The sequence below is a fragment of the Pongo abelii genome, chromosome 6, assembly GCF_028885655.2.
Source record: "Pongo abelii isolate AG06213 chromosome 6, NHGRI_mPonAbe1-v2.0_pri, whole genome shotgun sequence".
In the NCBI taxonomy this organism is placed as follows: domain Eukaryota; kingdom Metazoa; phylum Chordata; class Mammalia; order Primates; family Hominidae; genus Pongo; species Pongo abelii.
The window spans coordinates 114419909-114444653 of NC_071991.2; the positions used below are offsets into that span (position 1 = coordinate 114419909).

At 41.1% G+C, this 24745-nt stretch overlaps 1 protein-coding gene across 1 annotated transcript in view; it reads right to left on the minus strand.

Annotated features, from left to right (window-relative positions):
* The window catches only part of WNT2 (Wnt family member 2), a 46056-nt gene extending 21684 nt beyond the window's left edge, over positions 1-24372 (minus strand). The window contains exons 1-3 of the mRNA NM_001168597.1: positions 23987-24372; positions 21657-21883; positions 16116-16393 (exon numbers count right to left, since the gene is read on the minus strand). Of these exons, the coding sequence (NP_001162068.1) occupies positions 16116-16393; positions 21657-21883; positions 23987-24069 (588 nt within the window). The 5' untranslated portion in view covers positions 24070-24372. The remainder of the gene's footprint in view (positions 1-16115; positions 16394-21656; positions 21884-23986) is intronic.
* Positions 24373-24745: the final 373 nt, after the last annotated feature.

Below are 24745 nucleotides of genomic sequence, written 5' to 3' on the forward strand. Positions count from 1 at the left end.
GGTCAGGCCTTGGCACTAGGTGTTTTTCCCACTTTACCCCCACCTCCGTTGTGGATGGGCACCCACTACATTTGAAATCTATCCTCCTCAGCACGAGCCAGCCCTGGAAGGCAAGGATGGAGAAGTGAGCAGGAAGCATGTGCTTAGCTTGGCTCTCCCAGTTACAGGGACCTGGGCATCTTTAAAGGATGTCTTAGAATGAACTTCCTCTTTGGAATTACACTGCCCCATGTGCCCCACCCCCATCTTTATATTATGAGTGTTTGGTCGGAGGCTCACAGGATGGCCTGGATGGCAGGCCTCTGCCACAGACACAACCCTGGGAGTGCCATCTGGGCTCCACCACTCTTCCCCATGTGGCTGTCACCTGTCCAGGAGCTGTCCCTCCTAAGATCTTGGAGAGCACCACACAAAACTCACTCCGCATCAAGTACTTAGGAATTAAATATGAATGCTCATTCTTTCAAGTTTATTCTTTTTAAATCTAGGTTATTTAATCATAAGTAATATTCCTAGCTTTAAAAATGACAGGAAATATTACTGCTCCTCCTCTTCTTTCTTTCTTTTTTTTTTTTTGAGACAGAATCTCACCCTGCTGCCCAGGCTGGAGTGCAGTGGTGTGACTGTAGCTCACTGCAGCCTTGAACTCCTGGGCTCAAGCGATCCTCCTGCCTCAGGCTCCTGCATAGCTAGGACTACAGGTGCATGCCACCATGCCCAGCTAATTTTTAAAAATGTTTTGTAGAGATGGGGGTTCTCACTGTGTTGCTGAGGCTGGTCCCTAAGTCTTGAGTTCAAGTAATCTTCCCATCTCAGCCTCCCAAAATGGTGAGGGATTATAGGTGTGAGCCAATGCATCTGGTCTGCCCTCCCTTTCTAGTATTGAATTTCCAGATCGTAAACTTCAAAACTGATATTTTTATATAATTAATTGAAGAATTTGCATATTAATTTAAAATTGGATCTTAAAAATAACATTATAAATCCTTAAAAAAAATGTGGTGGTGACAGGATCATCTGTGCAACCTCCTCTCTTCCTTGCTAACAGTTTTTGTTCAGGTGTTGGGCACCTTTGTGTTACAAAGGACTTATGACCCCAGACTAGTCTAAATCGCTAATAGTAATTTCACTGTCTTGCCACTAACTTTTTTCCAGCTTGGAGCATGTGCTGATTCAGTTTGGGCCAATCCTATGATAGGAGAAATCTCTTAGGAGTCTTGTAAAAAATGTTTCTTCACTTTATTTTTTATTTATTTATTTTATTTTTGAGACTGTGTCTTGCTCTGTCGCCAGGCTGGAGTGCAGTGGTGTGATCTCAGCTCACTGCAACCTCTGCCTCCCTGGTTCAAGCGATTCTCCTGCCTCAGCCTCCCGAGTAGCTGGGACTACAGGCGCGGGTCACCACGCCTGGCTAAGTTTTGTATTTTTAGTAGAGATGGGGTTTCACCATGTTGGCCAGGATGGTCTTGATCTCTTGCCCTTGTGATCCGCCTGCCTCGGCCTCCCAAAGTGCTGGGATTACAGGCATGAGCCATCGCACCTGGCCATGTTTCTTCACTCTTTAAAAGAGACACGTGGGCGGGGGGGAGGGCATGGTGGCTTATGCCTGTAATCCCAGCACTTTGGGAGGCCGAGACAGGAGGATCACTTGATCCCAGGAGTTCAAGAACAGCCTGTGCAACATAGTGAGACCCTGTTTCTACAAAAAAAGAAAAAACTAGCCGGAGGTGGTGGCAATTGCCTATGGTCTCAGCTACTCGGGAGGCTGAGGTGGGAGGATTGCTTGAGTCTGGTGTTCGAGGCTGCAGTGAGCTATGATTGCATCACTGTACTCTAGCCTGGGTAACAGAGTGAGACCTTGTCTCAAAAATAACATATAATAAAATAAAAGAGGCACATAAAGAGAAATACCTTGTCTCTGTCTCTAGATGCTGGTTTCTGTAGCAGCCTCTCTGCAAACTGAGGGCAGCAATGCCGACAGGCAGCAAGCTGCAGGCACACTTGACAGATGTGAAGATCTGGGTTCTGGGGATGCTGCTGAGCTGCTCGATGAGCCCACTTTGGACCTGCCCTACCGCCAGACTTTTTGTGATCCAAGTTAGTAGACTTTCCTCCTTTTTTTAGTGCCTTTGGGATCTGTTACTTGTAGCAGAAAGTATTTCAACAGGTACCATGGTCACTTCTTGGTTGTGGATTAATGACAGGCTTTATCTGACAATTAACCTGGGAGGAAACTGAGACAGCATCTCTAGTATTGGGCTTGCTCACGTCTCCAGCACCCACTGTTAACGCACAGAGTGTTCAGTACTCAATTGCAGTTTGGGGCTACCTTCATCTCTTCTATGTACTGGGTTTGCAGACTTGAAATTCAAACCCTTAACCTTGAAGTGGACAAAACTGTACTCAATCAGAGAGGCAGAGGGAAGGGGATGTAAGCTGACGCTTTCTGTTTTCAAGAGTAACTGAGGTAAGAGTAAGGATATGAGGGCAAGAAACTCACAATGAGGATTCCTAGTTTAGAACAATTCCAGTATTCAAATGTTATAACATGATAACAATAACAACCATGTATTGAGTGAGTGCTTAACTATGTGCCAGGCTCCACACCAGGTGGTTTACACACATTATCTAATTATCACCATCAGGCAAAGTAAGTTATCATTCCCATTCTATGCTTATGAAAACCAGGGCTCTGCAAGGAAAGGAAAATCCCTGGTCACCCAGCTATTTAGAGGTAGAACAAAGATGTGAATCTCAGATCTGTGCTATTTCTAAAAACACACTTAAAATTCTACTATAAATCACATTGTGATTTTGAATTATGATTTGAATTGTGATTTTGAATTATGCATTCTGTTTCCCTCCATTCTTTTTTTTTTTTTTTTTTTTTTGAGACAGAGTCTTGCTCTTGTCGCCCAGGCTGGAGTGCAATGGTGCGATCTCAGCTCACTGCAACCTCCACCTCCTGGGTTCAAGTGATTCTTCTGCCTCAGCCTCCCGAGTAGCTGGAATTACAGGTGCATGCCACCATGCCTCACTATTTTTTTGTATTTTTAGTAGAGACGGGGTTTCTCCATGTTGGTCAGGCTGGTCCTCAAGTGATCCATCCGCCTCGGCCTCCCAAAGTACTAGAATTACAGTCGTGAGCCACCGTGCCTGTCCCCCTCCATTCTTTTGAATAATCAAGAATTGACTTAAAATATTACATACCTGTTATAATAGGGCAGTGGAGGAAGAAGAAGTAGAGAGAGAAATAATGTGGGATTACATTGCATCTTCCAAACTAATCATTAAAAATGTATTAGACAATTCACAGAAGAAATACAAAGTACTAACAAAAGGACAAAAAGGTGTTCACCTTCATTAGTAATTGGAGAAATGCAAACTGAAATAATACACTTTTTTGCCTAGCAAAAATAGTAAAAATGTCAATTTTTTAAATTTTAAGAATAAAAAATAGTAAAATAGTAAAAAGACTGATAATGTTTGCTGTTAGTAAGAGTCCAGGTGAAGAGATGCTTTAACAAACCATTGGTGGGGGAGTATAGTGATCCATCATTTAAATGAAGAGTGTTTTTGCAATACCTGCAAAAATGTTAAATGTACATGTCCTTGACCTGGTGTTTCCACTCTGGAAACATCTGCACAAGCTTGGAAGGATACACACCCACATGGATCTTCATGCAGCTATTGCATAATTAGTAACAGCAAAATATGAGGAAAAACCCAAATGACATCAGTAGGAAAATGGCTAAGCAAATTATGGTATATGCTTAATAATGGAATATTATGTGGTCTCTGAACAATGAAGTAGGTCAGTCTTACAGGGAGGAAAGAAAGTCAAGTGATAAAAGCAAAATGCAGAACAATATATGTGGTATCATCCACTTTTTAAAGGCCTGCATATGTGTGTATAGCTGGTGGAAAAAGGGAAAAAAATGTTCTTTTACAATCTGGCTACAGTTTGAGGGATTTCATGGTCTTGAAAGAGGGGGGAAACAAAAAAAGTGAAATTACTCCATGTAGTAAAATAACAGGAATTTGAGGCTTTCTTCCTCGCAATTGGAGAGGGCAGGTCAGTGGGTGTCACTCCTGGCTACATATTAAAATCACCTGGGGATCATTTCCAGCCTCTCCCCAGACTGGGTGAATCAGAACCTAGGGTGGACGTAAGGCCTGGGCCTCGAAGGTACTTGTGGTTCCTCAGCTGATTGATTCTAATATGCAGTCAGGGTTCAGAATCATCCAGACCCAGGGATGCAGAGGAGAAGGTGAGAAATCCCTGCACCGTGGCAGGAGTCTGGGGCCTATGGAGGGTTACAGCAGTGAAGAATTCCTGCGGCAGAAGCTGGCATTACATTTCTAAGAACGGGGAAATCATTATTCAATTAGAGATTGTTTCCTACCCTATGCCTCCAAGACATCAGAATCTCAAGGAAAATGTGTCACCAGTGACAATCTCTGCTAGTGCTGCTTTGGAGGGAATGAAAGATGGGTGGTGGCCAGTGTCCAACCCAAATACCAATGGATCAATGGATAAGTGGGCCACACCAGGGCAACAGGCTATAGCGGCAGGATACTCCCCCTGGGGTCTTCGGAGGCACTGGGCAAGGAGCTTGGTTGGGGTGGGAGGGTGGTTTCCCATGCACAGCTGCTGAGGGAGGGATTGGAGACATTTTATCTGGATGATAAAAGGATGAGTGACTAAAGTCGAGGACCTCTGTTCTGTAACTATAAGTAAATTTTGATTCTAAAATTTTAAAACAATAAACATCTACATAATATTATTAACTGCACAGCCAAGAACTGTGCCAGGATTGCAGTTCATTATCTCTGATCCAAGATCACAAACCTTTGTATCAATGAAGGATGTTCTTAAAGTGAAGTTGGGTGTTTTCTCATTCTATTTGCTACCAATTGCATTGGCTATCACCTCATGTTTTCCACCCTCACAATTGTTCCACCTGCTCGTCACTTCTCCTCATTTCCTGGGGGCAGCCACAGTCTTCCGTCCTCTTGTGCCAACCAGGACTGGCTCCACAGCTCAGACCTAACGTTATGCCCTGCTAGCCTGGACACGCTGTATCCTAGATGCCATGTTTTCTCTTTTGATGTATTCCTCCTTTTTGCTGCAGTACAGTGTTGAATAACTCCTTTAAGGTGGAGGCATTTTCTGAATTCTTGCATGTCTGACATGTCTTCAGTTAGCCTTCACACTTGATTAATAGCTTGGCTGGGTATAGAATTCTGGATTTAAAACTTTGAAAGTATATCTCCACAGGCTTTTGGCTTCTAATGTTGCAGATGGGAAGTCTGATATGGGAAGTCTGGTGGATTCTTTGAAAATGGGTTTGTTCTTATTTTCATTTTACTTTGTATTTTTTCCCCTACAAAAGCTCCCAGAATCATTCCCTTATTCTTGGGTTCTGAAATATCACAATATTATTCCCCATTAATCTTGTTCAGCACTCAGCAGGCCCTTTCAATCCTCTCCTCCACATTTTTTTTTTTGAGACAGAGTTTCACTCTTGTTGGCCAGGCTGGAGTGCAATGGCGAGATCTCTGCTCACTGCAACTCCGTTTCCCAGGTTCAAGTGACTCTCCTGCCTCAGCCTCTCAGGTAGCTGGGATTACAGGTGTGCACCACCACTCCTGGCTAATTTTTGTATTTTTAGTAGAGACGGGGTTTCACCATGTTGTCTAGGCTGATCTTGAACTCCTGACCTCAGGTGATCCACCTGCCTCGGCCTCCCAAAGTGCTGGGATTATAGGCGTGAGCCACCGCACCTGGTCATTTTTTTCTTTTTTAATGGCATTCTAATTAGCTGGTTGCCAAATTTTGGAATTGGTCCTCTATGTCACTTATGTTTTCTCTCATCTGTTTTCAATACTTTCTTCCCGATTTCTTGAGGAAGAAATTCCACCAGAGTAACACTCCTGGCTCTTTCCAACCCCTTACTCATGTCTACCCAGAGGAAGATAAGTGATTTGTCCAACTGGTAAGTTTAGAGGAAGGAGTAGGGCTTGTGTGCCTGGGTTCTTTCTCTTTGGGGATCTGGTAGCCTGTGGAAATGAGTTGTGATCAGCTCCTACCATCTAGCATGTAGCTCCCTTGCTGCAGGGGCTCCGAGGGCCAGCCTGTGGCAGGTAAGTCTGCCTGGCTCAGGGTTGGGCTGCTCGGGAGCACTGTGCTTCCAGCCCGCGTCCTCTAGGGCAGCATTTTCTTCAATCACAAAACTGATACTTTTAGTCCATCCATTTATCCATTTTTCAGTTGGTTTCAAACTCAAGTGGAAAAGAGCAGGGGACGTTTATGGACCTCCTTAAACATTTATCTTTTGGGCTTTTTGATGTACTCTCTGAGAGGTTTATTTGGCTTTCTCTTCCAAATTCTTTCTTTTTTCTTTTTCTCTAATCGTCACTTTTTCAAAGCTTCCATTCTTATTTGTGGGTGTCAATATTATGTTTCTGTGAAGAGACTCATTAGGCTATAAAAAAGTTCTTTTATCCTTGAATTACTGCTTTTTCTCCTGGAGTAATTTTCCTGCAATTTATTTGTCTTTTTCTTTCACGCTGCTGTATTGAATCTGATATATGATAATCCTTGGATAGTCTCTTCCTATTTAAGAATGAAGTAGTAAAAAGGCATTTAGGAACTCTGGTTGTAGAGGTGGGGCTTGTGGACCAAAAAATGTTGCTTTCTGGTGAGTTGGCAGGGCAATGACTACTTTTTTGAGATGAGCTCTTGCTGTGTTGCCCAGGCTGGAGTGCAGTGACTATTCATAAGCACCATAATAGGGCACTACAGCCTTGAACTCCTGGGCTTGAGTGATCCTCCTACCTCAGCCTCCCAAATAGTTGGGACTACAGGCAGCTGCCACTGCACCCAGGACACTGGCTCTTATGCTGAAGACTCTTACTCCAGAAAGCCTGAGATGTTAAATGACCGACCTCCCCGGAGTTCTGCTCATGGGGAGAAGGGAGGGGTTGGGGTTCCCTATTCCATCAATGGAATTTTCAGTTATTCCCAATTTTCAGGCCTATCTTTCTCTCCAGGGCTTATTTATATCTGAGGCATTCTCAGGGCTTCTTGCCTCCCATGTTGGCAGTTGCCCCATTTGCTTTTATTCTTCTAGACCGTGGCTTCTCCATCCTTCTTTATGAGCTACAATTTATTCATTTGCTTTCCACTTTCCAGAAATTCATTCAGCTCTTTCATTTCTTTTACTATTCTTCTTATTGTCAATTTAAACCAATTTTTTTCTATTACTACAATTTTAACGAAGTTTGGGAGGAAGAGGGGAAACATTACATGTCTCATTCACATTCTTGAGTCAGTTTGCACTTTGAAATGTTCTGGAAGGAGACAAGGACTGTGAGGGGAGAAAACGGTACCAATTTATGATATACATTTCTGCACTGCTCAAGCTGTTGCTTCTGATACTATGTGCAAGCACTGTTTTTACAATGGGAAGAGAAAGAACTAGAATAAGAATCAATTACAATGACTTGCTGCCTCTTGCTAATGTGGGATACTGAAAGCTTCCTTCAGAATCTCAAGGCCATAGCCCATGACACAGTCACATCCTGGTTTCTATTTTGTCTCTTGAATCTTTCCTGAAAAGTCTCTTGTTCTACTTCCCTCTTCTTTGATTCTTAATGCAGGTCGCTGTGAAGATTCCACTTTCAGCCTTCTCGTATGCTCCTATTCTCAATTCTCCCAGCCCCCATGGTTCTTAGTATCACCAACTGGCCAGCACAATTCTTAATCAGTCCCCACTCCTCCCCACGTGCCTTAATCCCATCTAAGTTTTACTACGTGGCATCCTGTCAATAAATACTTGTTCATGTGACATAGCTATGCTAAAAAAGTAGTTTTTTTGATGACTTCTAAGGACAGCAGGACTCTTTTGGTGTTTAGCTTCATAGAAACCATTTTTAGCTTAATATATAACTATTCTCAACAAAAACTCTTCAATAGGCTCATAACTGCTTCAGTGCTAAAATCTTAGTAGATTTTTTTATGTGGCCCTTCATTTTTTATTTATTTTGAGCATTTTAAGCCTTTGACCTGCAGAGGCTATTTTCTAATTTTAAAATTTAAGAAACTTCCATTTTTTAGTGTTCTTTTTTTCTTTTAAACAAACTTCTAGATATTAGCATTCTATACCAGACGCAGAAGTCTGTTTAAAAAAAAGAGCTATGGAAGAAGAAAATATGTGCATTGTGTAGGCTGGAACAATTCTATTTTAAATTTCTCTGCTCTAACTTTGTGTTAAGAGTACAATACTGAGGCATCACATTCTTTAAGTTCTTACCATATATCAAACCATGCTAAGCACTTTATATTCACTATTTTTATTTAGTCCACACTACCACATAAAGTATATACTATTATTATCCCATTTTATAGATAAGGATATTGAAACACCCAGGAGTAGAGGAGCTTGCCCTAGATCTCACAGGCAGTAAGTGAGATAACCCAGGCAGGCAGGATATAAGCCAAGCCTGTCTGACACCAAAGTCGACATCACTCTGCTGGTGTTTTTCATATTAGGGTTTGCCAATCTCTGGGGCTCATGTTCTTTGGATTCGGTGAGTTCTATAAGCTTTTACACTTAGTGTTTGCATATCTAATTATAGTCTAAAAGGAATTATATTGCCAGTTATAAAGGCAAACTTCTCCTAAGGAAGTTTTGGTTTCTTAAGTCAGTTCTTCTGAAGACTAAGCCCAAGCAGCCTTTACAGTGTCTTTGTAAAACTTCTTTGCAGAACATGAGAATTTTTTTCTTGTAGGTACCTGCATTTTGCAAAGTTTATGAACCCTGTGTCATGTCATACTGATTTTCTTCCTATCAGAAAGAAGGCAGTCCATTTTATGCTGTGTGAAATATTTGCCAACTTAACAACTTGTCTTAGAAATCCTAGTTAGAATTTATTTTGGGTCCCCATATACTGTGTTTTCACTAAATTATTTAGTTAAACTTGAGCATTTGAAGAAGTGTTAGTACTTCACTTTTTAGTTGGGTATATTCTACAAAGTCACTAATATATTTCTGGTTCTATATCAGTTTTCCTGAGGGAAACTCTCATTAAAAACATATTATTTAATTTTCACCTGCTGGCTTGAAGCCAAGTACATTTATTAACAATTGAATCCTTTTGACAGGTCCACATCTCTAAGACAGAAGTTACTGAAAATTGGGCCAACTCATACCTTTTAAACATACACACTCTGGAACTAAGACAAAAAATTTTTATTAAAAACTGTGCAGCTGATTTGCTTATGCAAACATTTATTAACTTAAATAACACATTGTGATTTCTTGAGCACTGTCATTCTTTAAAAACAGTGACTGTGGGTGGGCTTAGCTAGAAAATATAAGGTGTGGAATTTACATTTGTAGAATTCAAGAACATTACCGTTGACTAACCATATATATAATAATTCTTATTGACTAGTGAGGCAAGTCTAAAAAACATTTTACACTAATAATAGAACTTTACATGGAACTGTAACAATTTTGTTAAGAGTTATTCCCTGTCTTAGGACTTGACTTCTGGTTAGTTTTTGGTTCATATGATAAATAAAGATCTCTAATATCAAGCACATATTATTTTGGGGTCCAACAAGACAGAGGTGAGGCTGGCAGAACTGATCTAACTTTTAAAAATGCTTTTCATTTTATGAACTAAGGAGACCAGTAAGTAAACAAATACCTACTAAGTGAAATTTATGCCCCATAAAGATGCTCAAGATTGTTGAAGGGAGGGTCAGGATGAATAGGAGGTTAAAGCAACGTGGCTCTGCAGTTCAGTATGGCTTTGGCATTTTCTTTCCTATTGATATTCCCTACTTTCTAAGAGTGTGATTTCTTTGTCATCATGCCCCAGTTCTCTTAGGTCAGACCCATTATTTGTTTATTATTATTTATTTTAAGTAGCATCAAGGGATCAATTTTTTAAAGTCTTGGCCATGCACAGTGGCTCATGCCTGTAATCCTAGCATTTTGGGAGGCCATGACAGGAGGATCACTTGGGCCCAGGAGTTTCAGACCACCCTGGGCAACATAGTAAGACCCTGTCTCTACGAAACATAAAAAAAAAAAAGAAAAAAGAAAAGAAAAAAAAATTAGTTGAGCACAGTGGCATATGCTTGTGGTCTGAGCTGCTTGGGAGGCTGAGGTGGGAGGATCACTTGAGCCCTGTGCAGTGAGTCATGATTGCACTACTGCACACTCCAGCCTGGGTGACAGGGTGAGACCCTGTCTCAAAAATAATTTTTTTTTTAAAGTCTTTATTAGAATTTAGATTTGCTTGCTTGTAAAGTTTTACTTACATGTAGTACAATATCCACTTCTGTTTACTTTGAGGCACTTTCTGCAGGTGGAACTTAGAAGTATCTGGTCTGTCCCAGTGCCCAGGTAGGCCATGCTCAGGGGCAGGCCCTAGTGCTCCACAGCACTGACCTTCGGTGGTGCTTGTTTGGATAGTGAGTGGAACTAGAAATTTTGGACCCCCTCACCCTCTGAGCTTCTCCATAGAAAATACAGGATGCCAAGTCAAGTTTGAATTTTAGATGATTTCAATGAGCAAATATATTCAATTTATTTGCTGATTCTGGCCACCCTGCTAAACCTCAGTCTCCTCATATGCAAACTGTATAATAATGGTACCTACCCTTGAGGCTTGCTTACCACCTGGTGTATATGCATAAGTATTTCATTTTATATGGCAACCCTAGTTTGGTAACTTGTGCAAGGTTTTGCTCAAGTATTAGAGCCAGTTTTCTGATGCCAGGGCCTTATCCTCCATAATGCCTCAGTCAAGAACTCCTAAACTAAGAGCTCCCAATGAGTAGAGTAGCCAATAATAACATTAACTATCATGTTGAAAATGTAAATATCAACACATTTGCCATATGCTAATTTTTTAATATTAATAAACACCCAGAAGCTTACTATATCAGTACTTATATGTATATTTAAGGCTAAAAATAAAATTCAAAGAGATACAAATTTCTCATAATTTTCCTAGTAAATCTATTTTTTTTTATATGGGATCTTGCTATGTTGCCCAAGCTGGTCTCAAACTCCTGAGCTCAAGTGATCCTCCCACCTCAGCCTCCCCAGTAGCTGGGATTACAGTTGCATGCCACCTTGCCCAGTTAATTTTTTAAGTCATGAGCTCAAACACATTACAGAAAGTTTGAACTTTGATAGCTATCACTCTTTCAAAGTGGACTCTAACAAATGCATGAAAATTAAACAAGTATTTAACTTTCTCTCCCACTGTTCAATGCTTTCCTCTTGCCTTCCCAGTGGCAGCCAAATGTCTCTGCACAGTATTTGAGACTGTCCAGGCTGGGTGCCGTGGCAAGGCCTGTAATCCTAGCACTTTGAGAGGACAAGTTGGGCAGATCCCTTGAGCCCAGGAGTTCAAGACCAGCCTGGGCAACATGGCAAAACCTCATCTCTACCAAAAAACAAACAAACAAACAAGAAACACCCCAGATGAGTCAGGCATGGTGGCATGTGCCTGTAGTCCCGGCTACTGCGACTGAGGTGGGAGGATTGCTTGAGCCCAGGAGGTCCAGGCTGCAGTGAGCCGAGATTGCGCCACCGTACTCCAGCCTGGGTAACAAAGTGAGACCCTGTCTCAAAAAAAAAAAAAAAAAAAAAAAAAAAAGGACTCTCCAGATCTGGCTGGGACTCAAATTTCAAATTTTCAGCCTCAGTTCCTATTAACTCTCAGTCTTGAACTCCACCCTAGAGTTCTTGTATTCCTCAACTTTATGATACACTTCCTGCTCCAATATCTGTCTTTGTCTTGAAGTCCCTTCATCCTGGAAAGTGCTTTCCCTATCTCAACCATGGGAAATCTTTTATCTCCAGCCCAAACACCCAGTTCTTTTTATGATACAACCATTATCTCCTCAGCTAACTGGCCCTGTGGCTGATTATGTTATTATACCACATAGCATTGCTTGCCTTGCAATTGTATTACTTGACTAAAATTTAGTTTCTTATGGTCAGGGGCTGCTTTGTTTTATTCTTTCCCACCTTGATTTAGTACCAAAACCGATGCCTTTCCCAAAGTAATTCCTTAATAAAATAACTGTTGAACCAAAGTTAGTCCCAAAATACAAGAACAGAGCTCTGAAAGTTGCAGTGCTGTTTGTTGAAATTTTGCGAATCTTCCAAAAAGAAGGCTAAATTGGTTTGGGTGTGCTCACAATGACTGGCAGTTAGGTTTTCAGCACTGAAAACAACTTTTCCTTGTCATTAAAAACCGATACACATTCATTTTAGAAAATGTGTGAAGACACACACAAAGGAAAAAAAAATCATCAGTAAACTACCTTCCAAAGGTATTAGCTGCTGGTTTTTCCCCCGTACATATAGAAATACTGTTTGTTTTCTCAGAAATTCTCAACAAAGGCAATATGGAAATGTAGACAAGGGCACATGGGAGAACAGGAGCAGATGTGAACTCCCAGGATCTAGTACTTCACGATTCTATGACCCTGCTTTAGTCTCTCCATCCCTCTCAGACCCAGTTTCTCATCTGAAAAGTAGAAATATGAATACTATTTTTTATTCCTACAGGGGTTTTGGACATATCAAATTATAAAACATTTGACAGTATTTTGTAAATTAAAAAATACTGTATGCCTGGTTTTATTAGTATGTTAACTGAATAGAAGATGACTCTATAGATAGATGGAGTGATCAGATTGAATCCTAAATAATAATTCCAGCTGGATGGACTTCTGCCTAGCTCTGTTACCGGAGTTACAAATAATCTTAACTTCACAAAAGGGAAAGGAACTTTTATTAAGCATCTATTACATGCCAGGTTCTGTGCTTTCTGCCTTACACTCGTCTTCCCATAGCACCACAAAATGCCCTTTCATACATGAGAAAAACTGAGATTCAATGAGCAAAGCCACTGGTATTGTAAGATTAAAACAAAGGTGCATCTGATTTGAAGTCCCATGTTCTTTTCTATTTTTAAGTTAGAGGCACCTTTTAGGGAAAGTATTTTCATGGAATTCCTCTTATTCTTATGGAAATTCCTACTCTTATAGAAACTTTCAGAGTGATGGAAGGGCAGTAAGATTGGAAACATGAGTTATTTTGATACAGATTCCCTCAGGAACATTTAAAGAAGTTGTGATTATTTCATTATTTCATCTTAGAAGAAACAGTGAACTAACTTTTTGTTTGTTTGTTTGTTTTGTTTTTTTTGAGACAGGGTCTCGTGCTGTCACCCAGGCTGGAATGCTGTGGTGCGATCAAGACTCACTGCAGCCTCAACCTCCCTGGCTCACGTGATCCTCCCACCTCAGCCTCTTGAGTATAGCTGGGAATAGTAGCTGAATAGCTGTGGTAGTAGCACTGCCACACCTGGCTAATTTTTTGTATTTTTCTGTAGAGACAGGGTTTCACCATGTTGCCCAGGCTGGAAGAGTGGACAAATTCAAAAGGTGCTTGTTTGCAAGCTCATCAAAGGAAATAAATGGCAGATATTGACCTTTTGCATGTAATTTACCTAAAACTATCTTAAGATGTAATTTGGAAGTTTTTATAGCATGGCTTCTTTAGACCTAAACAGAGCTGCTGAAGGATGCTATAGAATTTCCTTCTTGATAGAATATTTGTTTTGAACAAGACAGGCTTATCTTTTTAGTACTTATTCATAGTCCTAATTGGAGGTGGAAAATTAGACTCAATCAAGGATGAGCATTTAAGTAAACATGGAAGAAAAAAATCATTACAAATTCTGCTGAAACTATGATTAAATGATATAGCACAGAGGATCTAAAATGACATTACAGTACAGAGACACATGAGGGTGCTCTAACCAACTGCTATAATAAATAAATCGTTCAAATATTGGGGAAAAATTAAGGCCCGTTGTGAATGGCAGTGATGAATTCTGATTTTTAACATTAGCTAAACAGAACAATCTTAGAATAGATGGTTTAAAAAAAATGAAATATATTGCTCTCCCCTACCCCTCCCAGTTTAAAAAGTAGATGTTCATATTGGCCAATTTGGAAAATGCTGAAAAGCACAAAGAAGAAAAAAAAAAGTGGACTGATGTTACCGTCAGCCCTGGGAGGTGGGGGCTTTCTAGAGCCTTAGAGCCAAGCCAGTTGGAGGCTTAGCTCAGGAGGCCTGCCTTCAAACAAGCCCAGCCTGTTCTCATTTTGATTCCACAGACCTTCTGCTAGTACAAAGGGGGAGTAGAGACTGGGGGTCTAATGACCGCAAGAAGAGAATTAGAGACGCATGTTTATCTCAATACATTTACTCTCATTAAAGTTCATATTCACTGACATCATGCATCTCCTTGAAAAAGTCTGCCCACCCACCATTAATTAAAGCCACATTTTAAAAAGTCAGTGTGTGCACTTTTATTCCAATCAAAAGTAGCCTCCTAAGTTTTGCAGAGCAGGCAGGAGAATATCTGAGGCCTGACAGCTGTTCACCTCAACACGGTGAAGGATCATGTGATTTACATTAAAAGTTGTGTTTATTCAGGGCCTAAAATATAATAGCTATGATCTATTGTCTTGAAGAGTTGAAACATTCAATATCTAATGACCTATTTAGTGAAATTAACATTTATTTTGATAAATCAATGTTCTTTTGGATACAATATCTTTTATCTTTTCAAACAGAGAAATCTAACTATATACCCTGTTTGAACAATTAAGCAGCACACTCCTATCAAAGTCACCACACTTTATAACTTATACATGCACTATCAATGTTAGGACAAAGGTCAGTGTAAATTTTTTTTATCCAAATCATTGCACAAACAGTAATTACCAATAGTTGTAGGATTGCACAACCATAGTCTATTTTCTTGGCAGTAGTGACTGTAAGTTCATAAATTCATGAAAATTAGGAATGTTGATTTTTAAAGTTCAAGAAAGGTACTATTTGTAAACAGTTCAGGTCACACTCATGTTATACCATGTGCTAAGCAAGAGTTCTTTCCTTCCAACTTCTTTAAATGAGATTTGCTCTCTCTAGGAGCCTAGTAAAGGGGTTTTCATCCATTCTTTTCTATTATTTTTCCTATTAAAGCCCCCCAGGGACCTTTCAATTTTATGCTGATCTTTCTTTATATATTTTTATGTTGTGTTGATAAAAGACAAATTATGATTATCTCTTCCTATTGGCAATTAGATTATTCTAGAATAGTTCTGAACAAATATTTGATTCACCCAGCCAGTTAATGCTTTCCACACAAAAGCATCAAGTACAGCATTAAATTCTCTAGTGATTCTGGTCATACCACAGTACCAAAAGACATGGGTCATCAATGGGTCTGAACATTGGCATTGAAATGGTTTAATCCTAGGGTAAAGCACCCCTGGACTACGTGTTGAAAGCTAACTTTCTAGTCCTTTCTACTAACTTCCTTGTGACCTTGAGTACCTTGAAGGCTTCAGTTTCCTCATTTAACAAATGGTGGTTAGAGGGGGTACACTGACTGGAGCCCAGGAAGTTAGTCAGGTCTAGAGGAGAAGGGGTCAGAATACCCTTTGGGGATCATGTCTTCTCCTGGTCCACTTACTTATCCAGCACCAGAAACAACAAGGTGGGGCTTTTATGAGTGAGACTTGGGTCAGGTTCCCAAAGAGGGCATCCCTAAATCTAGAAGAAGCCAACAAACCATGCTTGGTGAGTTGTTTCCATGATACACGTAAGAAAAGATGCTCTGGGTCTTTATATCCCTTAGATATAAGCATCCAGCGTACCATTGCTATGTGGGATGAAGCACTATCCTAACCCACAGATCGTATCTTCTGCTTAAATGAAAGTGTCCAGAAAGGCCATAAAGACTTGAATCAACACAATGCCAAACACAATGGGTGGACTCCTTCAACTAGCTGTAGGAAGGAAGGTGGAGTGTGGGTGGGAATATTTCAACCTAGTTGTTGGTATTCTTCAGAACAAACAGCTAATGGCTGGGGGACAGTAGGAAGTTGTGACTACACAGCATTTTATCAGTTCTAGGAAAGTTTAAGATAAGCTCTGCCTAAGTGGTTTACAAAGCATGCAGCCTACAAAATGAGCACCATTGCATTTCCATACCTTCCTGCCAGCTCTGTTGTTGTGAAGATTCATCAGGGCTCTGGCATCCTTTCCTTTCCTTTCCTTTGCATCCACAAATGCGCGGGCAAATTTGATCCCATAGTCAATGTTATCACTGCAGCCACCCCAATCAAAAATGCCTTTGCTGTCCTTGGCGCTTCCCATCTTCTTTGGATCACAGGAACAGGATTTTACTTCACCTTGGCTACAGGCCCTGGTGATGGCAAATACAACTCCAGCTGAGGAGATGGCATAAACAAAGGCAGATTCCCGACTACCTGAAACAAAAATGCTTGTCTTAAAAGTGGTCCGGTAGCACTATTTCTGAATAACTTTCATATGATAATTGTTTAATACTTGCTCTGTTTCAGACAACCTTTGCCACTAGACAACAAGGTACTGATATTCTTGAAGGGTTCTTTTCTAGAGCCCAGGCTCTTTCTTTAATATGAACCATCTCCATCTAATATAGATTTTTGTCAATTTAGATATCTGTGTGGCAGCTCTTCTTAAATAAGCAGTATCAAAGAAAAAGATGGCCTTGCCCGGCTCCTGGCTTCACATTAGTCTCAAACACAGCCTTGCCCTGTTTCAACAGAGAGCTCTAGATGTCCTAGAAGAGAGGAGCATAGCATCTCTAGGCCTTTTCTTTACAGTCTGAATGCTACAATTCTGTCATTCCACAATATAGTTGGGTACTCATGACACCACAGCTTTCCTCAAAAAATCCTTCCAAACCTCCAGGACTTACTGAAGATACTCATATGCACTTAAATTATTGAGAATGAAATACTGAATTCAAAGAAATCTAGGGACTAATGTGGGAAGAGAATTCTGGCAGTAACCAGCCGCTTGCATTAACACTGGAGAGCTTGGGCTTGGCATTGACTTTCATAAGTAATTGAGAGATTGCTGAAGGCAATATGCAATATCCTTGAGTTACATACTATATGTCTAACTATTAAGTGAATTTACTTTCTTCTGGAACACCTGCACTAATCACTGGTATTGGGTAAAAGACAGTGAAAAGTTTTTCTTTGGTTTTTCTGGAAGGAAACAAATTTACCGCCTATAATTAGACTTGGGCAAGAACCCTTTGGGGTGCTTTCTTAGGATTGTTCTTTATTAGAGCACAGGCTACTTTCACTTACAGGCTGAAAGGTACATATTTCAGTGCAATAACTACATTAAATTATTTTAATAATCTGTAGTAACTCATAACACGGTGTTGTGGTATAGTGACAGATATAAGGCTCTTTAGGGTCCGTGTGCACCTCATTTTTCAAGTGGAGCTGTATTTCATTGTTATTAGCATGCCCTTTTATTAATGGTTGCTGTGGCAAATATATTAACAATCAAAATAGAAGCTGGATAACCTAATGCCAATGCAAGGCAGAAAACAGAGAACCATTCGGTGATTCAATATGTCAAGAGGAGTGTGACTTTTTGAACCACACAGCTGGGAGAGCAAACCACCTTTTCGCATTGAAGCCCTGCTTGTTTCCGTTTGTCATTCAGTGTTAAAATTTATTATACATCCCTTGCAATATTTGCTCTGCTAGTCTCATTATTAAAAATCAGGAAAACATATCTACACCATATTAAATGGCACTTACCTCAGCCTTCAGAAAATATTTACCCCCCAAACCTCTAACCATCAAAAAAGGAATCAGTCATGCCCTGTAGTTAGGTAAAATCAATTATATGACTATTCGCCATAGGTAGCAGGTAGTGCTCTCCAGAGGGAAATATGATGGTTACGAGCGCTGTTTTAAAGAGTCCCAGCTTATACTATATAGATCACAGATATTCTAAGTGGAATTGAGATGTTTTGTAAAAGAAGGCGACTAATACATGCTAATGTGACTTAATCTCAGACAGTGGCTTTCAGATAAATAAAACTTTTATTATATCCATTTTACAGTTTAGGAAAATACCTTTTCCATAGTTACCCCATTTATCTTCTAAAGCTTGGTTTGGGATTTAGAAGCCAGCGCCCATGTTTAGAGAGATCACATAGAGGAGGAAATTCCCAAAAGCTTAAGTATGTAGCACTAGTCTTATTTTTTAATGAGAAAGAAGAAAGATTTTATGAGGTGGTCTATTACGGGAAAGGCATGGAAGACGGGGATGATAGTATATCAGGTAACAAGACAGTATTTTGAAAGCAACAAGAGAAATAAATGGTCTAGGTGCAGAATTTACCCTGGTATAACTTGGAAACAATTACATTAACTTGTTGACTGAAAGAAAACAAATCACAATCTGCTTCATTTCAGAAATAATTTCCAAAGCAAAAATATGACTTTTCTAAATATTTGTCATTTATTATTCAAACACATTACTAAATAGCTAGATGTTCCTTTATTTAAATTAAAAATTTAGCACATTGACTGGTTTTTCATTTTACCTCCAGATGGTTTGGTACCGTGTAGATATAGCCCTAAAATGTTTTCAGTTAAGTGTTTAGATGAATCACTAAAATGTTATGTGTGAAGTAGTAGCACATTTCAAGAGCTGGCTTTGTAACAAAACAAATTTTGATCTTGGGCCTCTTCTTAGAAAGATCCTTTTTAAAGCTATCACAAAATGAAACAAAATCCAAATCTAAGTGTCGACATCTATATTTCCTAATGTGTTGCTATTGAAGTTTCTCTAATTTTTGTATGGAGATAAATCAAGCAATGTCTATTAAGTACATAGGCACAGTTTTTATTTAGGGTAGAGAGATTGTTACCTAGGAAGGCAAAACTCTAGAAGCTAGGGTTTCTTGAAGGTTATGGATTGTTCAATTCTCTTTAAAGTATTTGCTTTATAAAAAAATATTTATAAGGATGAGAACTAATTACCTTTGTGTTTTCTAAGGCTAATTCTAGAATTTTGGAGATACATTCTTGCAGGAATATTTTTAGATTTGCTAGTTCTGTCCTTGTTTCTCTGCCTGTGACTGGTAACTGTCTGTTGAATGAGTAAATTACAAATGTTTCTAAAAGTTGTACTGTCTTATTCTGACTCTCTAAAGCCAAACAGGCAAATGTTCTCCATTTCTCTATGACCACGGGACATTTTGGTAATTTTATGTTCTTCTTATAAATGGTCTTGCCCTTTGCCTTTCCTATTCATCTATGAGCATATTTAGGTGTCCACAACTCTAAGATGTAACTTTTTCTCCAAACAACTAATTGTAGAAATCTTTGGATAGCTTCATTGGAATTTCTTGATTATTTCCAGGATAAGCTGCTTTAGGCCAAATTCAGCCCTCCTATAACCAACACAAAATCATCACTGACAGTCACAAGAGTCTGCATAAACATCTGAGAGGGAACCTGGCCTTCTGTGAAGAATGGAAAGAAATTGTGTAGCATGAGTGGTTTAAGTTCTGAGTACTTTGGCAAAGTATTCTGCTTCATCTGAAAAAATTCTGAAGGAAGTACAAGTTAGAATCTCTTATTTACCTGAGGCCTAGACTAATTTAAACTAGTTCTGTTTCCTCCAGTCCTGTCACCCAGGCTGGAGTGCAGTGGCAATATGTTGGCTCACTGCAACCTCCTCCTCCCAGGTTCAAGTGATTTTCATGCCTCAGCCTCCCAAGTAGCTGGGATTAAGGGCATGTACCACCACACCCATGGGGTTTCGCCACATGGGCCAGGCTGGTCTCGAACTCCTAGCCTCAAGTGATCTGCCCACCTCAGTCTCCCAAAGTGCTGGGATTATAGGAGTGAGCCTGGCTGTTACCTCTAGTTCTAACCTCCTTCCTCTCAGCAATTGTACAGCTCTGAAGAAAATAATAGTGTCAAGATTAAGTTACAGTATTTTATAAATGAATCCCCAGCTTTGGTGGATATATTTTCTTTAGGATCACTGGTCAGTATTGCTTCTTTTGATATGTGATCTAAAGGTTTTATTCAAGTATGTAGACATCTTAATAGATCCAGAGATGATCATTTCATAAATGAGATGTACATCTAATTTGAAATCATTGCAAAATGGTTGTAAGCACTTTGAAAAAAAATCCAGATACGTTTTAAACACTGAGAGCCATGCATAACATATCCAAAGATTACTCGTGCTAGATATTTGCAAACTCTGTTTAACAAGGTCCAGTTTCTTTAATTGATTCACTGGCGAGATAATCTAGGTGAAGTCTTAAAATTCCATGAAGCTGAAATTTATTATTAACCTTTCAAAAATTTGCGATGTCATATCGAAACTCCAAAAGGAATGCAGAAGAATATAGTTCTTAAACTAGAGAATAAAATTGCAGAATATCGCAGTAAATTAACTTTAGGGATACTCTAAGAATGAGAGTACTACGCCCTTGGGGGATTTTAGAGACATTCAGTTATGCATTTGGCCTCATAAAACCCTAGGGCTGTGATGATTACATGATAGAAACACCCTCTGTTAAGCATTACCAAGTGTACAGTCCGGATGATTTTCTTAGGAATTGGGGGGGGGGGGGGTAGGCAAAAACAAGTATAAAGTTTCCTATTTTTGGGGTTTGCACATAAACTGCTGTGTTTTCAGTCGATTTTCTAATAGCAAATGGACTGTAGTGTTTCCTGGAGAATGCTAATAATGCCAGGTTAGCAGATGGGCATTATTTGAAAATGAAATATGATTTTCAATTAATTTTCTTTCATTGTGTCCTAGCTAGTGAGCTACTTTCCATATTCAGAACTTTTAAGAAGTTTACTACGTAATTAGAAAATGTTTAAGGTTCCTGCTAAGGAAGAAAAAACCTCTATATATTTATGTTTCCCACCTCTATCCCCCATAGCTATCCTTATTGCTTAAAATGTAGCTGGAAAATAATAGGTACCCACTACAAGTTTATCCACTCATTCATCATAATGAATGAACAGGGCCTGCAATACACAAGGCACCAAGCAAGGTGCAGGGAATACAGGTTAGTTCTGCCCTTATAGAATTTACAATCTGTTGGGAGGAAAAATGTTGAATTTAGACACAGAGTGACCCAAGGCTGAGTAGCTGAATGGAAGGTGAAAAGTGATGAGTAGAGATTTGTCTCTGCTTCTTAATATCACTTACGTGGTGTTTTTGCAATACTGATAATCCTTTGCTGAGAAAAGATTTGAAGATTCTATGCTGATGATCTGCTCAAATTCTTCTGGAGGAAGCCCCAGAAAGCCAAGGAAAAAGTCAAAAGAGACTTGTGGTTCCTCCCTCTCATCTCTTAGAGATGAAATCTGAACCTGGAGGATGTGCCGTATTGCAGTGATGGACAGAGCAAAGAGTGAAAAGACAACAGCCTGGGGTTCTACTTCTTCCTTTTAATTCACCTCTTACAAGCCTCTAGACATGTTCCTTGATTTCTCTAGTCCTCACCTATAAAACAGGGACAATGACGCCCAACAGAACAAACTTCTGATGGAATTTATTATTCTGATGGAATAATATGCAATAACAAAATTCTGATGGAATAAATGCAATAGAAGATAGGCAGGGTCTTTGAAGATGGAGTGAGGGAGCTGTGCATGAGTGGGGAGCCATAGGGCTGGATGAAGGCAGGAGACTTACTTCGGAGTAGGACCCTGCCAAAGAGGCTGTGATCCCTGTCCAGGGTGTTGCAATTCCAGCGGTGCTGGCGGAACTGGTGCTGGCATTCCGCTGTCCACTCGGCCACGCCCTGGCTAATGGCACGCATCACATCTGGATGTCGGTGACACAGCTGCCGCTGGCTGCTCACCAGGCCTGGCACATTATCGCACATCACCCTGGAGGAGCCACCTGTAGCTCTCATGTACCTATAAGGAACCAACCAACACAGAGGTGAGGGCAACGTGAACAGGGAGGCCTGGCTCGGTGTTCCTGGGAGACTAAGGAGTTCAAAGCACTTTTCAAATATGAATTCCTTATCCTTCTGGTGATATTAGAAAGCAAGGGTATTTACTTTTTAATTTAGTGGAGAAACAGGCAAGGCAGGCAGGCATAGTGAGTGATCTTGCAGAAGTCATCCCCAAAATGCTGTGATGACTGTCTGTTGGACATGAAGCTAGGTCCACCAGATGATGCTCTGGGCAGGGGGACAGAGGCAAGGTCGGCATTTGGAGACGTGAATGACAGGTAAGAAGCAACGTGTCTTGGGGAGAATGTGTGGAAGACTGTTCTCAAGAAGGCTCAGATCTCAGTGATACAATGTGTCTGGACTTGGCTTTGGGGGAAGCTGACCTTAGAAGCTCTTCGTTCCCATTATTTGACAGAATGTCTTAAAAACTGTCTGTATCTGTCTAATCAACACCTGCTGGTATCTGATGTTACACTCTCCTCACAGACAGGCTGTTCTTTCCTTACTGAAGAGCCTTTTAAATATTTCCATTCTGTAGCTCTTTTTGGCTTTTATAAAGATCCTTTGGAAAAAATTCTTTCTATTGTTATTAAGGACACTAAATGTTTGGAAGAATCAAACAGTGTTATAGCTCCATAAAGTAGTTTTTGAAAAGAAACTTTAACAAAAAATTACATCATCATCTCTACCCAGATGTTCTCTATTAGTCGTGAAATGTTTAGAAAGGTACCTTTTATATAACTCAAGCTGCCATAGGTGTCTTTTGAAGCGATCAAACAAGGAGAATGTCTTTTTCTTGTATTTTCATTATTTTATATGATCATAAAATCGTTACAGCTGTGACTTCCAAAAAATATATTTAAGTGACAGCTGAGAGACAATGTGACAAAAAGCCTGAGCAATAAATAATGTTTATACACCCATGGAAACAGAAATAGTCATTTTATTGAAAAATGGTCAGTCTGATAAATCAGTCTTTGATCGTGTGTCAGCAGTGTCAAGGCTAAACGCCTCCCTGTTCAAAGCCGGCTTAGGAAGGAATTGAACCCCTCTTCCCATCAGCGCATTGTCTTGCTCCTTTGAAGAGCTCCAGTGTCTTCCTAAAAATTTCCCTGCTCTAGTCTGTAATTTAGCTAAGACCCCTTACCAGATTCTTTAAAAATTAGCCCACGATAACGGGTCTCTCTGAGTCAATATTTTAATATCTGTTCTGAAACTTTTAGGTGCAAGGAAATTACAGGGCTATCAACTCTATCTCTTTCCAAGACCGGAAAGTCGGCAGATGGAGAACAGTTTCTAGATGGGGAGGGAATCTGCCTTTGGAACTTTTAGCGACCTGGTATGGTTCAACATTCCATCACTATGCAAAAATAAATAAATAAATTGCAGACCAACGTACAAAGGAAAGCAGCAAAGTTACTCTTTGCGGGGACGGTTGTGAACAAGGTAACATCTTAGAGACAGACCCCGGGGTCTGTAGCTTTGCGTTAAAGCCATAGCCTCTAACTGGAGGCAGCAAAATGTTCTTCCGCCCCACTGGGGTGAACCTGGAATGTGGAAGGACGGGAAATAATACAAAATCACACGCTTTAGGTTCTACAACTCCTGACTGGCTGAATTGGCCCGTCGATTTACCTTCAGGCAATTTTGGCGGGGTGGGGGCTGGGACGGCGGAGGCGGTTGCAGTTTTCAAGGTGAATTTACACACACACACACACACACACACACGTCTGTGCTAGAGCTGGAGACCAGGCTAGCACGTCTCTCAACAGGATAAGAAATTGGCTGATTTTGCTGTCGCTCAGCTGGATCCAAATAAACCAAACATCGGAGCTCTCATTTGAGGCGGAATGTGGTTTTATGGAGTTGTCAAAGCTGAAATGATCTTCTGGGAAAAGAGAAGGGGCTCACCATGGGGCGATAAGAGGGCAGTAGCCGGGGTTCAGGCCAGAATCCGAGGCTGCTGCGGCCGCGGGGGAACGCAGCCAGAAGGGTCTATGTGGCCAATGCGGTCCCCACACTGATCTCCAAAATCCCCCCGCGCCCGTGCGCGTGGACTTACCACCATGAAGAGTTGACCTCGGGGGTGAGCCAGGTCAAGAGCAGAGGGAGCCAGAGCCAGATTCCACCGAGAGGGGCGTTCATATTAACCCCCTTGCGTCTGCATCAGGTCAGACTCCGTGTGCGGGCGCCATGCGTGCCCAGACCAGAAGCGCTCAGCTCCGGGAGCGCCTCGTCACGGCCGCCGGCGCCTCGCCGCGCCCCCGCCCCCCGCTCGCGTCTGCGACGAGTGGCGAGACTCGCTGATAAAGTTTCAAACGATGGGCCCGGCGAGCGATAAAGGCCAGCCCGGGCCGCCTCGCCCACAGCCCAATTCCCCAGGCGCTCGGCGAGCGCCTGCAGCCCGAAAGCTCTGCGCGCCTCCCGCGCGCCCCTGTCCGCTCTGCTCCCCTCCGGGCGCAGCCGAGGGAGGGGGTGCTGCGCCTGGCGGGGGTGGGGAGAAACGCGGGGTTTTAGACACCGGTGCATGAAATGATGGCAAGAGATGTCTGGGGATGAGGTGAGGCGGGGAAGGGGGAACACCGCTGCATGGTTACGAGCACACGCGAATACAGGAACCTTTAGGGAAGCTCCAGGCCAAAGAGCATCCGTGGGCTCTCCGAGCGCGCGTTCCGGATTGCCGAGGCCATCCGCTGGCAAACAAGTCCCTGAGCGTGCAATGTGAGGAAACGAGGAAGGGGGCCGGGGGATAAGGAGATTACTATGCATGGGATGCAAGAATCCAGAGATGATTCTCAACTCATTGCTTCGCTTCTCTCCC